Here is a 14,627-nt window from a genome sequence, read left to right on the forward strand (position 1 = left end):
CCGGAACATTGGCCCACTTGCCTGTTGGTCTCGCTTGTACCTGACTAGCGGGTTACATCAGCATTAGAAAGAAGTAAATCCATGGCTGTCAATATATTAACAGTTGTTGAATTAGGTGTCCGCGGGCCACATGTAAAGTGTGGGCCTTGAGTTTGACACATGTGCCCTAAGACATCCTAGAAGGGCTGCCCAAAAAATCTCAAACAAGAATAGAATTATTGGCAAAAAATCAAAAATTGCCTATGTTGAGGCCAGGCACCCTAATAGGGTTATTTTTTTTCCTTTACTCCCACCATAATGAAACTTAACATGGTGAAAGCAAATATGTATACAAACATTTTATGTATTACAATTTCTATTGACAAACAAATTTAAGTATGAAAATGAGGCATAATCCTGGTCTAAAAATGAATGGAAGTCAATGGAAGGTCGAGTTTGGATGGCCAGTGGAACTGCCCGATGAGTCGGATCCACCCCAAAATTGTACGCGTTCTAAATTGGACCAGGGTACACCCCTCCAGTGAGTTTTACTGCAGTAAAGTGGAACAAATAAAACTAATGGGGGCAAGTGCTGAGTTGGTAAGGTTGTGCTCTGATTAATTACAATTGTCATTTGTTTCATTGCTTTAGGATTTCACAGAAAAGTTATGCAGATGCTTGTGGAGATCCGAGACATGTTGAAGGAGCTGAAGGTCATTCAAGCACAGCTGCAGGACACAGCTCTTCCTGACAAGGCTGCAACAGTTGAAGAACTTAAAAGTCTTGACGAGTCGCTGAACTCGGTGGAGGAAAGACAAAAACTGGTAGGTTTCATATCTGTTGTGAAGTCTTGTGCAGTGAGAATAATATAATAATGCATTCCTCTGAGCATTCCTCACTGATTGCATGTGCACTAAGGATGGGATTGATGTAATTTTGTGGTGGTGTATTTTTTCCTTTTTTTTTTTTTTTTAAGTACTGAAGATAAGCACCGCATTTATAAATAGTGTTTGGTCATAGGTGGACTGAAATCATTCGGTTGGTGCCAACAAAGCACCGCGGTTCGGTGCCCAATTCTACTGGCAATGTTAAGACTACAACATGAAATCTTCCTTCCGACCTTAAAATGGGAGGCTGACTTATCTAACAACTTTGACCAAAATGCGTGGTCACAAATATGTTTAAATACTTTCAAAATGACAAAGAATTCAAATATACAACTAATACAATTCAAAATTCTGCATAGAATTCATTACACAGGACGAAGGATGTTCCAGATGGGTCTATCACAATCTGATATCTGTTCACATTGCAATGATAACATGACTGACAGCTACCTCCATGCCTTGTGGTCCTGCACACCAGTGCAGAGGTTCTGGCTTCAGGTGTGTGAAGACCTGTCAACATGGTTCACATGCAATATCCCTGCAACTCCCACACTGTGCCTTTTAGGTGATCTGGGTGAAATTAACATGTCGATAAACTCTGTCTACATGGTTCTCACCATCTTGTGCATCGCAAAGAAAACTATCCTTGTAAATTGGAAATCCAGAAATAATCTGAGTAACGGGCAGTTTAAGAATCTTCTATTAGATCATATCAGCTTGGAGACGATGTCTGTCTGTTCAGAGGATCAATCAGCTGAATCTGGTTCCCTCTGGTCCCCTGTGATCAGCTCCATCACTTAATGTAAGGGGAAGATGAGGGCCTCTCCACTTTGAGGGTCGGTTGTTGGTGGGGGGGCCTGATGGCTGCAGGTGGTTGGCACTGTCTTGGGGTCGGGATCTGGGCAGCTTCGCTGGGGGCTGTCTTCGTGTTTGGTTTGGATTGGGGGTGGGGGGGCCGCCGGTTGTTGGGGCTGTCTGGCGGCGGTGGGGCGGGGGCCCCGGGGGGCCGGGGTCGGCGGGTGCCGGTTCATGTCCGGGCGGCCGGGGTGTCCTGGGGCGGGTGTGGCTGGGGGCCCTGGGCCCTGGTGCCTGGGGGCTCTCTCCTTCCGTGAGGGTGAGGGGGTCGACCTGGCTGGGGGGGGCCGGTCGGCTCGGGCGTGCTGCCGCGGCCTGGGTCGGTGCACGCCCTGGTGTCTGGTTGCTGCCCCGGAATCCAGGGCATCGGGGTGGGTGGTTGTGGTGGTGGGGGACAGGGGGGTGGGGTGGATGGGTGGGGGGTGGCGGGGGAGGTGGGTGTGTGGTGGGGGACAGGGTGGGGTGGATGGGGGTGTAGATAGGGGGGTGGTGGGCTGTGGGGGTTGGGGAAGGTGCGTGTACGTGTATGTGTATATGTGTGTGGGTGTGTATGTGTGAGTATGTATATATGTTTTTGTATGTGTGGGTATTTATGTAGGTGTATGTGAGTGTGTGGGTGTGTATCTGGATATGTTTGTGTATGACTATGTATGTATGTGTGTGTGGGTATGTATCTGTGAGCGGGGTATGTATGTGTGTGAGGGTGTGTATCTGTAAGTATGTATGTATGTCTGTACGTGTGTGTATATGTGTGGGCGACTGGAGCTATGTATGAGAGAGTGCGGTGTCCTGTGGGGGGTGGCCCCGGTGGGCCTGGGGTCGGTGGGCCCTGGGTCTGGGTCCTTCTGCTGCCCCCTGTCTGTCCTCACCTTCACTCCTCCTGATGCATGATGGGTGTGTGCTTCTTGGGTCGGTGGTTCTCTGGCCATGGTCGCTGTCTGCCCTGGTCCTGGGGGGGGGGGGGGGGGGGGTGGCGCTCCTGGCCCTGTCCTTCATCGGGGGGCTCCTGGGTGACGGGGGTGCTGCGGCATCCCCGGACCCCCCTCTCCCCCCCCGCTCTCATGCACACACACGTAGGGCTTTGGGAGGCGGGCTTATCAAGTTGGGTGTGGTGGAGGGGGCCATCTAAGTGGCCCCAATCACTGCACCCTTCAGTGGCTCGCCTCTCAGTCTTAATTGCACTTAGTCATTTAACACGACCAAATACATACAAACACACACATCGGGGGGTCTTGGCGCGCTGTGTCGGGGGTGGGGCTGTTCAGGTGGATGAGACTGCTCGTTTGGCCTCACTCGCGGCACGGTGTGGTTACTGACCCTCAAATTTTAATCGCAAACAACATATACTCCCATCAACACCCAAGAGACGGAGGGGGGGGAGGGAGGGCAATGGGGTCTTCTGCGCCCCCGTTTCCAGGTTCCTTCTGGTGGGGGGTGGGGCGGGGGGGGCTGTTGTTTTCCCCACAGGCCGGGGGTTTGGAGCGGCTGTGGTTTGGGGGGCTGCTGGCTCAGGGGGGTGCATACCTGTCTGCGGCGGGGGGGTGGGGGGGTGGGGGCGGCAGTTGTGGGTGGCGGGGGGTTCTGGATGTGGGGTTCGGTGTTCCCTTGCCTTCCGGGGGTGTCTCCCACAGGATGTGACAGTTGGATGACGCGGGAATGTGAGTGTGTTTGGGGTAGGATGGACTGTGTGTGTGTGTGTGTGTGTGTCTGTGTGTCTGTGTGTGTGTGTGTGTGTGTGTGTGTGTGTGTATGTGCGTGTGCGTGCGCGTGCTTGTTAGCGTGTGCGTGTGCGTGAGAGGGTGTGAGTGTGTTGGAATGTGAGTGTGTGTGTGTGTGCGTTTGGTTTAGGGATGAGTGGTTGTGTGTGTGCGTGTGTGCATGTGTGTGTGTCAGTATGAGTGAGTGGGTATGAGTGTTGGGTTGGGGCGGGGGGGAGTGAGGCGGGAGAGGACAGGGGGTGGGAGGGGTGGGCCGGGCGGGGGACGGGCGGGGGGGTGGGTTCCGGGTGGGGGTCGTGGGGTGGGGGGTGGGGTGGGGTGGGGTGGGGTGGGGGGGGGGGGGGGGTGGAGTGGGGTGTGGGGGGGGGGGGTGGGGGGGGTGATGCCCTGGATCTCGGGGTGCGTGGCCGGAGCGCTGGGGGGTGTACTGGCCCGGGGTGGGTAGCCGCCCGTGTGGGCTGGTTCTCCCGGGTGGGTCATAGCCCTTCGCCTGGGTGGGGGGTTGGCTCCTGGGCTCTTGGGCCTTGGGCTCTCGGCCCTGCCCGCCCCGGGCGTCCGGCGCCCGGGGTGGACCGGCTCCTGCCGGTCATGGCTCCGCGGGGCCCGGGCCCCGGGACTGCCGGGGTCCCCGGCCGGGGCTTTCCTCTGCCCCGTTTCTGGACTGGAGCGTGGGCGTCTGCCTGGGGGGGCGGCTTGGATCCGGGCTCTGTGATGTCCGCCGGCTGTCTGGGCTCTGAGGGCCTCTCTGGCCTGCTTCTGGCCTTCTCAGAGGTCAGAGGTCATATATGCATGATCACTATCACCATCACTGTCACCATCATATTCACATGATCACGTTGATCTTTAATCACTCTTTACATACTGGGTTACCTTGTCTTCTTGTGGTGGTTAGACTAATGGTGATCTGTAGCAGACCTCTCTTGATGCACGCCCCTAGTTTACTACTAGTTACGACTAGCTATATTCAAAAAAAAAAAAAAAAAAAAATACGGTTTGTGGTGTCCTTGCATTTCCCTCCTCCCCTACACCTCCTTTTATTTTTGTGGCCTGGTCTGTTCACTAATATGGTTTGGAAAAAAAGGGGGGAAAAAAAAAAATGTATGTATGGTTCTGTAATTTTCTGTGTTGGTTGTCGGCTCTGTTTTGGTGTTGTCTAGATTGGGGGTTTGGGATTGTTCTAGGTTGCGTGTGGTGCGTCGACAACACTGTTTTGTATTGTGACTTTGTACATAGGTTGTGCCCCCCCCCCCCCCCCCCCTTCCGTTCTCCCTCTCTTTATCTTTCTCTCTTTCTGTCCCTGCTCTCTGAGCGTTTCCGTCCCGGTCCTGTCCGGTAGCCATGCCGGATGCCAGCTTTAAATAAAGGCAGCAGCAGGAGGAGACTCAGTCTCATCCTGCTGCTAATATTAAAATCTGTTCGGATAGTAAAAGGCTACAATCATACAATATTGCACGCCCCAGCTACCGAACAGGACAAGGGGAAAAAAAAAAAAAAAAAAAAAGACTACAACATGTGTACTGTTTGAATCATCTTGTAACACAGTCATGGGGATATACTGAACACTAACCTTGTTTAACACCGATTTTCTCCAATTTCAGATTCAACGCTTGGCAATGGTAGACAGAGGAACGAGTATGGAAACCAATGTCAAATAGGTCATGGACAAGTAAGTTTAAGCGATGCATGTGTAGCAAGCCGTTAGTTCAGCTGTACACTTTCTGTAGAATCAGACCATAGGCCCCGCCTACACAAGCTGTAGCCACCAGGCACTCGCCACCCCACCACAGTTACTTGTGCACATGTGAAATTGTGAAGATAAGGTAAATCAAGCCTTGCATAGATTTGGCGACCAGATACATTTTAAAAATCCATGATTTGCCCTGGAACACTAGATAATTGCTAAGTTAATGTATAATTGTATCCTTATTCCCACAGGTTGATGACGCAAGAAGTCCAGGCGGAGTTCAACTTATGTGGAAGGGGACCTATAAAGAAGCTAGCTTTATATAATGCTGTTTTGTATGCACAGTTTATAGTCATTATTTGCACTGTTAAAAGAATTCTAAAGAGTAAATTTGTGACCTACATTTTTGTGTGCTCAAGCTTTTTTTTCCCCTTGACTTAAAGGTATAATAGACGATGTTTTAACCAATGAATGGCGTGATGCGAGTCTCAACTATTGGTCCTCTAACATGTCAATCACGCTGGAGAAATGCTTGTGTAATGCCGTCAAGCGTGCTCGTAGGAGCAGCAGAGCCGGTAGGATGGTCTGGCGCATGCACGCTTTTCAAAAAGCGAGTAACAGACATTTGGCTTCGACTTTTCCGAGAAAATCGTCCATTATACCTTTAAGTGTCTGTTCAGTGTTGGAGGTTAATGTTATCCCGACATTGGATTTTGACGTGAACCCATCATTCAAAAAGCCTACATTCAGAATACAATGTCTATTTAATGTTGGAGGATGTCGTCAAGCCTACGTTCAAAATCCAATGTCTATTTAACATTGGAGGATGTCGTCAAACCTACATTCAAAATCCAATGTCTATTTAACGTTGAAAGTTGACTTCAAGCCTATGTTAGGTTTTAACGTAAATCCAACTTTCATATTTGCATCATAATCCAATGGTAATCCAACGTTGGAAGTCCAACAAATATTCAATGTCTATTTAACGTTGGAAGTTGACGTCAAAGCTACGTAAGGATTTAAAGGTGCATTAAGGAGTTTGCACGTTTTATGCGAAACAGCGCCCCCTGCAGGCCTTGGGCGTAACGCAGCTTAGTAAAAACTCGTCCCTGTGGCTCCCGTGCACGGAAGAGGGGGACTCCGTCTTCGCTCGTTTAGAAGCACTCAAGTAAGATTTAAGTTTCTTTTACCTGGTGGAGTCTGTGCTGGAGCTGTGGCAGTGCTAGAAGCTGGTCTTTTCTTACTTTCTGGAAGATCCTGCTCAGTTGTTGCTCACTAAGCATCTGGCAGAGATAGCAGAGAGAGGCGGACATAATGAAACCTAACGAGCCGGAGCGCGCATTACGTCATTCCTTTCAAATTCTCCCCAAAAAAATGCTGGTGCCGGACCGGCACTGCAACTTTCAAGTGACAATTTAGCGCTGCTAGAGGTACTTGTAATGAATATGTCAGGGCACATTGTACACATCATTAAAAATGTGTAACATATTTATGGTGGAAAATAAGTATTTTTAAGGTTGTAAAACTCCTTAATGGACCTTTAACGTAAACCTAACTTTCATTTGCGCATCATAATCCAATGGTAATCTAACGTTGGAGTACAACATTGTTCCAACGTTACATCAACATCAAGTGCCTGCTGGGATGATACATACAGACACATACAATACATACTGAAAATTGATGGAGTTGCATGAACACTTAGAATTCCACCATATTCTTTTGTAGTGAAGCTGCTGACTAACATTAAATTGCACATTTTTTTAACCACCACAGTAAGGTTTCATCTTCACAGAGCTGTATTCTTTCAATGCAAACAGTATCAATGCAAACAGTATTTAAGGCAGCATTTTAAAGGGGTTAGTCTAGTCTGGACTGGTTTTTGTTCCTGAAACTTGGCATCTGTTCGCCTGTACAAGTGCCATCAACGCCAGGTGTCGTGTCCTGACTAGCTGTCACTTTCAGAATGTCATTTAAAAATGTGTTCACAAAGGCAGGTTGTCCCAAACTTGCACTAAATTTTAGCAGCCAGGGCTGTTAATTTGGGGTACCCTGGTAGTAGATAATGATAAAATTTGACCAGACTTACAGAGCCAAATTTGTCTTTCAAATCAGCATCACATTGCAAATCAATTATTTCTAGCTGGATGTCAACCGGCAGATCAGAAGCTTTAACTGTGAAAGGTGAGCGAAAAACTGAAAATTCTGCCTCAAGTTCACCAAATACCTGAAAACGTTTCCACAGTCCTGCAATCTTGTCTCTGCACCGTTTCACGTCCGCATCAGGTCTGGTCACACACACATCTCTCAGATGGGGGAAATGAGCAGGGACCGTCTGCTGTGTTCGGTCTTCTTCTTTGCTGTTTTATGGCAGCTTGCATCCCCTGCGCTTGCACTACCGCCATCTGCTGATCGTTACCTCCCTTAGGAATGTACTCAAATATCCTCCATCTCTTCCCCACTTCAATGCTGTGTTCGGTCTGATCAAAACAGTGCGCCCCCTAGCGGATAGTCCATGAATTGCAGCTAATTAAAAAAATTAAATCCATGTCTTTTATGCATTTTTTTCACTTTCAAATTATCCTGCGAGCCTGATCAAACCTTCTTGGGGGCCGGTTCCGGCCCATGGGCCGTATGTTTGACACCCCTGGCCTACACCGTCAGTGGCGGGCGGTGCTGCGTTAATTCACTTCCGCATTGGCGGAAGCGCTCGTTTCCATACCCGCGCATTCCAGGCAGGCAGTGTTGAAGAAACCAGTTCTAATCGTTGCCTACCTGTTGTGTTGTTTGGAATGCGCCTTGAATGCGCGGGTGTGGAAACGAGCGCTCCCGTCAATGCGGAATTAACACCGCACAGTCCTCGAGTGGTGATGCCACGGGCCACTACTGATTGCTGGATCTTTATTTGTTTCCGCTGATTTTCCTTGTGGCTTTTTCTCTGTAGAATGAAGACTTTTTTTTTTGCTCTGTGATTTGAACAGGTGATATGGAGACACAAAGGAGCGACTCCCTCTACACTAGGAAATAACACCCTTATTGTGGACTGGATGCCCCAGAAAGACCTCCTGGGCCACCCGCAGATCAAGCTCTTCGTTGCTCACGGAGGAACCAACGGCGTCCAAGAGGCCATCTACTATGGCGTCCCGGTGCTCGGCATACCCTTGTTCTTCGACCAGTACGACAACCTCCTGCGCCTGCAGGACAGGGGAGCCGCCAAGATTCTGGAGCTGTCAGACCTCAATGCGGACACTTTTGAGCAAGGCATCCAGGAAGTGCTCCACACAGACAGCTACCGCATGAACATTCAGCGCATGTCTCGTCTGCACAGGGACCAGCCTTTGGCCCCCATGGACCAGGCCGTCTTCTGGGTAGAATACGTCATGCGTCACAAAGGGGCTCCTCATTTGCGTACCGAAGCCTACAGGATGCCCTGGTACTCATATTACTCTTTAGACGTGCTGCTCCTAATGCTGACTGTGCTGACCGCGCTGATTGTTTCTACTCTTGGTGTGTTTAGATTTTTGTGCTGCAGAAGAAGAAAGAAGTCAAAAGCCAAACAAAACTGATGAGGGTAGAATAGTTCAGAAAGATAAAAAGCTGTTGCATTTACTTTAGGACATATTATGTCATTTCTATCTCTTTGTTGTCTCTGTTCCCTTTTTTTTAGGTTTCCAAATGTTTGGTGTAATATTTCTTGATGAATTGAGTCCACTCTTTGATAGTGATCTTTTGGAAGTGGCATGATTTAATGAATCCAGATCAATAAGGGAGATCACTATGAGACATTGATTATCATCATGGGAATATCACTCTTGTCAATAACTTGGGAACTTGCATTCTGTTCATGTTTTGTATAAAATAAATTCATGTTCGACTGAATTATGTCCAGACTATCAAAATAGTTGACCCAAGTATTCATACACTCCCATAAAATGCAAATGACATTTTATGGATGCCTTGGCCCCTGGGTGTGAAATATATGGCCTGCAGGCTGGATCCTGACTGGCAGAGGGTCTTTTCCATCCCACAGGTTGACACAAAGTGTAAAAACAAAAACAAAAGGAAAAACATTTTCTCAAATAAAGTTACTAAAGTTAATAAAGTTTATCTTAAAGATTTATTCTTGTACCATGAATCTGTAATGAAAATGTAATAAAATTTCATTGTACTGTATTTGGGTTATTTACCTCTGCCAGGAGATTTATGTTTTCCAGTCTGTTCATGTGATGGTTTTACAGAATAACTCAAAAATCTGTGAATGGATTTAGATTTAGATTTACTGTTAGTGACCTGCATCAAACTCTTCATAGGCAGAGAGTGCATACCTCTAGCGCCTTCTTGTTCCTCTTTGTCAGGACCAACAGGTGGATTCAAACACAGACTCAGCTCAGAGGTCTTCACAAAGTCTATTAGACAAACTGGCAGACAAATCCGAAGGACTGAAGCAGGACATTAAGTGAAAGACCCAAAACTGAGAGAAACACACTCAGAGATGCAGGATGACAGCAGGTGGCGCGTACATCTGGCACTGGGGCAGACAGAAGGGGAGGAAGAGGAGGAGGAAGACGATAGGTTAATAAGATAACTGACACACTGAGGTGAGATGAGACACACACGCCAATCCCTGACACTCTTGTTCACCATATCCATCGTCCAATTATCCATCTATGCCATTTTTGCAGAAAGGTCAATTTTCTTCTGCAGTCCCCTCACAAGAAATGATATTCACTTTTACTGATTAATACTGTTTGATTCATTCTAAATTTTGTTTCACAGCTGAGCTGTACTCAACATCTCTGACCTTTGATGGGAAATGTTTTGAACAACTGAAATAAAACTGCAGGTGAGAAACTTCTACTTCGTGTTGTGCTTAGCCCACCTATGGGCTTCGCTACTGGTAACCTCCTTTGGCGCCATCCAGACACTGAGACAGATCAAAAGAGTTGCCACGCCAATCATGCCCGGATGCTGGCACACGCCCTGCCCCGCTCCATGCTAATATAAGCGGGCCGGCTCCCCAAAATCTCCCTTCTTTCTCAGCCTGAGATAGGATCATTCCTCGATTAAAGACAAAGATGGACAAGCCGGCCCGAATCGTGTCACCATCCGGCATCGGGCTGTTCAGCTGCAGCAGCTGCGACACTCCGATGCACGACCGCTGCTTCTGAGGTAAGCCTCCAGCTCAGCGTGCTTCCTGGTCAGACTACCTTCTTCTTCCTGCTGGAACAAATCGAGCGCCGGGCTGCCTTCATGGGAGCCATGTCTCCCGCTTCCGCATCGCAAACCGGGGGAGCGTCTCGCGGCTCTGTTCACCGCAGTCTCCCCTGGGTGTTGAACGCGTGAAACGGAATGAGGCTCCGGCGTAATGGAGGCCTCCTCCCTCTCCCTCCTCTACTGTAATATATGTAGTAAGCCGTCAGGCCCGTTACATCACTAAAGAGCAATCCTACTTGCACCAACTGATCGCACTCACGCTACAGAGGTGCACTGAGCTCAACAGGGTTGTCTGCTCCTCTTCTTCAGCTACACAGGAGAAGTGCCGGACAAGGGCGGCTGGGGACGCTCTTGCTCCGGCCAAGATGGCGGCATGTGACATGCCCACGCTCACGTGCCCTGGGCCTTCCCCGGCCAGGAGCACTGTGCGTCTCTCCCCGACAGTGGTGCGCATCACTACGCGGAGACATAGTGACGTCAGCGGAGGCGCCCTGTCATCTCTGTCGGCTCCACGGCAGAAGAAGAAGGGGATGAGTGAGAATGCTGCGGCCACTCATAAGCGCCCAAGGCTCACACACACACACACACACACACACACACACACACACATACACACACACACACACACACACACACACACACACACACACACACACACACACACCAGCTCGCACTGCCTGCACGTTCTCAGGCCAGGAGTGCTGAGCATTTTTCTCCCGCATCTTCACCCCCTCTCCTCCGCCAAGCTCGTGGGGAAGCCTGAGAAAGTATAACGTTCACTACCTGCCATCATGAGACCACAGTGCCAGGATGGCCAGGGATGCTGTGACCGCGCCCAATCATCCCTTTAAATAGCACAATTCCTTGCACTGCAGGGGCATGCTGAGCACGGCTGTGGCCTCTTCTCCTCCACAGTGGGGGCTCCACTTGCGGTCGCCTGCCGTTGTGTGATGCGGAGCATCCGGGCTGCCGGGGACGCTTTGGCTGCGGCCAAGCATCCCAGGGTCTCTACGAGGGGGTACCCAAAAGAAACCGGAATTTGGTCAGAAAACAATAATAATAATGAGTTCCGACTTCTGGCCGTCAGATGTGCTGCAGGTAAGCGTCGTGCATATCTGTGAGAAATTTGAGCTCCCAGAGTGACACTGACGCCTGTCAGGCGCTATTTATAGCAACAGAGTGCAGAGGCGGTCTGCGATTTTTTCCAAAATGGCGACATTGACTGGGAAGCCAGAGCAGCGCGTAAACATTAAATTCTGCTTTTTGCTGGGAAAAAACAGCAGCAGAAACACTCACCTTGTTGCAGCAAGCCCACAAGGATGATGCTCTGGGAAAGAATCAGGTCCATAAGTGGTTCGGGTGGTTTAAAAAGGGCCAGATGTCCGCGCGTCAGGTCCGCTCAGCCGTGAAAACAATGCTGAGCTGCTTTTCCGCTGTCCAGGGTATCGTCCACAGCGAGTTTGTCCCTCCAGGTCAGACTGTAAATCAGGACTACTACATGGAAGTCCTCAGACGGCTCCGTGAGGATGTGAGGAGGAAGCGGCCCGCGTAGTGGCGGAGTGGAGCCCGGTTGATCCACCACCACAGAGCGCCAGCAGACACGGCGCTGCGCGTCACGCAGTTTCTGGCGAAGAATGAGATGAATCTCCTCCCCGATCCGCCTTATTCGCCAGATGTAGCCTCGAGTGACTTTTTCTTGTTCCCCAAGTTGAAGAAAGAGCTGAAGGGACAGCGGTTTGCAGATGTGGAGGAGGTGACAGAAAAATCGCAGCCGGCAATAAATGGCACAATTACACACGCGTCTGACGACGCATTAGTGAAGTGGGAGACACGGCTGGAGCACTGCATTAATGCGGATGGAGATTATCTTGAGGGCGACAGTGATGTTTTATTTTGAAATGTCAGAAATAAAAAGTTACAGTCAAATTCCGGATTCTTTTGGGTACACCCTCGTATCGAGCACAATTTCTTACACCACACCGCGCTCGCACTACAGGGACATGCTGAGCGCTGCAGTGGCCTCTGCTCTTTCACTGTGGCCACCCCACGCATGGTCATTTCAGCCCCTTGCATCGTGCTCACGCCACAGAGGTGTATCGCACTTGACGCGGCTGCTCTCACATCTGCTCCGGTGGCAGTGGCACGCTCGACCACCGCGCGGAATGCAGAAGAGGGGCGCCTCTATCAGGTCAGACAACACCACGGTGGCGGCCTACATGAACAGACGGGGGGAACAAATCCCCTCCTCTGCATCGCACGGCAGTGGAGATTGTGCTATGGCCAGATCTTCACTTGTCCTCTCTCAGAGCGTGACACGTGCCAGGGGCACTCAATGTCGGCGCGGACAGGATGTCTCGGGGAGGCCCACTGGCCGAGGAGTGGTGCCTGTCGCCCTGAGTGGTGGCCCGGATATGGCGCAGGTTCGGCCACCCCGTGGCCAACATTTTTGTCAGTGCAGAGAATGCACAGTGCCCACTTTGGTTCTCGCTCAGGTCTTCAGACGAACCCCCTCTTGGGGTAGACGCCCTGGCTCACGGGGTCTGGCCTTCGGGCCTCCTGTATGCCTTCCCTTCGACTCGCCTTCTAACCCTTTTGCTGCACAGGGTGAGGTTGCAGGGCCTTCACACTCCGGTGGTAGCCCCAGACAACCCGAGTGCCAGGTGGTACCCGATGGCCGATCCCCGACGAGCCCAATTCTCTGCTCCAAGCGGGAGGTGCCCTGCGGTCCCGCCCAGTTTTTGGCAGGAGATCCTGGTTGGATGCTGAAAGGGTGAGACTAGCCGAGCTACATCTCCCCCCGGCGGTGGTGTCCACTATCCACAGCGCCAGGGCCCCCTCTACTATTAGGGTCTATAGGTCTCAGTGGTGCCTTTTTACGTCATGGTGTTCAGAGCGGGGGTTGGACCCTAGCTCCTGCACCGTCAGCGGGATTCTGGAGTTCTTACAAAGTTTGCTGGATAGCGGCCGCTCTGCGTCCACCCTTGCGGTGTTTGCATCAGCCATCGCTTCGGGCCACGAAGGCTTCAGGCGCTTCTTGGCACGCAGCTGCCCACTGGTGAAGCAGTTTCTCAGGTGTGCTTGTAGGCTGAGGCCTCCCCTTAGACTTGTGGTGCCCCCGTGGGAACTCCACACCATGTTGGAGGGCCTGGGGAGACATCCGTTCGAGTTTTTGAACAGGCAGATTTCCGCTTTCTGTCCTTTAAGGCCACCCTCCTTTTGGCCTTGACTTCTGCCAAAAGGGATGGGGATCTCTGCACCCTTTTGGTCCACTCTTCCTGCTTGTCCTTCAGCCAAGACGGTGGACTGGTTCATCTCTGGCCCAACCTGGCCTTTCACCCCAAGGTCATCACTTCGGACTTTCATTCGAGAGTGATCCGGATCAGGGCGCTTCCCAGATAGCATACGGATGTGGGCCACTTCAGGCAACAATCTGGCACTGTAGGCATTCTTCTGGGCCGCAAAAAACAGATGTAAGCCTAAACTGGCCCATGTGGTAAATACTACATTTGGCCCATACCTCATAAAACAAATATGGCCCATGTTTGGCAAATACGTGGCAGAGTAGGGAATAGTTATTCTGTAGGTGAACCAAGGCTGGGTCACATATGGTTCGGCACACGTGGCCCACCTTTGCTGAAACTCATTTGGGCCACTTTTGGCCGAAAGACGGCAAATCAGCATCGACTAATCTGGATGTGAGCCTAAAGTGGCCCACATATGAGAAAACGCGCATGGCCCACCTTTGCTGAAACACATTTGGGCCAGTTTTGGCCGAAAGACGGCAGTCAGCATCGACTAATCTGGATGTGAGCCTAAAGTAGCCCACATATGAGAAAACGCGCATGGCCCACCTTTGCTGAAACATATTTGGGCCAGTTTTGGCCGAAAGACGGCAGTCACCATCGACTAATGTGGATGTGAGCCTTAAGTGGCCCGCATGTAACATGGTGGGGTCCTTTGTGAAGTACAAATGTTGCAGGGCAAGAAAAGACAAGAAAAGCCATGTTAGTTTGCTTCTCTCATTGAACAGCTGTCCACTATTACTTGCTCCTAGTTGTATCTACAATTTCAATTAGCAGACACTTTTGTCCAAAGCAACGTACAACAGATATAACATACAACCATTACACTCACATTTAAAACTAATGACAATTTAGGGTGAACAATTAATCTGACATGCATGTTTTTGGACTGTGGGAGGAAGCCAGAATAGGGAACCCATGCAAACTCCACACAGAAAAGCCCCAAGCCCTGGCCAGTACTTGAACCCAGGACCCTCTTACTGTGAGA

At 50.3% G+C, this 14,627-nt stretch overlaps 1 protein-coding gene and 1 long non-coding RNA gene across 2 annotated transcripts in view; both read left to right on the plus strand.

The window, feature by feature from the left end:
* Positions 1 to 8,689, plus strand: part of LOC115395731 (UDP-glucuronosyltransferase 2C1-like) — a 34,547-nt gene extending 25,858 nt beyond the window's left edge. Inside the window, exon 5 of the mRNA XM_030101370.1 lies at positions 8,105 to 8,689. Coding sequence (XP_029957230.1) covers positions 8,105 to 8,689 — 585 coding nt within the window. The remainder of the gene's footprint in view (positions 1 to 8,104) is intronic.
* LOC115395396 (uncharacterized) lies at positions 739 to 5,488 on the plus strand. The gene is made up of 3 exons (XR_003932271.1): positions 739 to 803; positions 5,038 to 5,105; positions 5,375 to 5,488. It is a non-coding gene; the product is annotated as an uncharacterized LOC115395396 (long non-coding RNA).
* Positions 8,690 to 14,627: the final 5,938 nt, after the last annotated feature.

This window comes from Salarias fasciatus, chromosome 10 (genome assembly GCF_902148845.1).
Source record: "Salarias fasciatus chromosome 10, fSalaFa1.1, whole genome shotgun sequence".
In the NCBI taxonomy this organism is placed as follows: Eukaryota; Metazoa; Chordata; class Actinopteri; order Blenniiformes; family Blenniidae; genus Salarias; species Salarias fasciatus.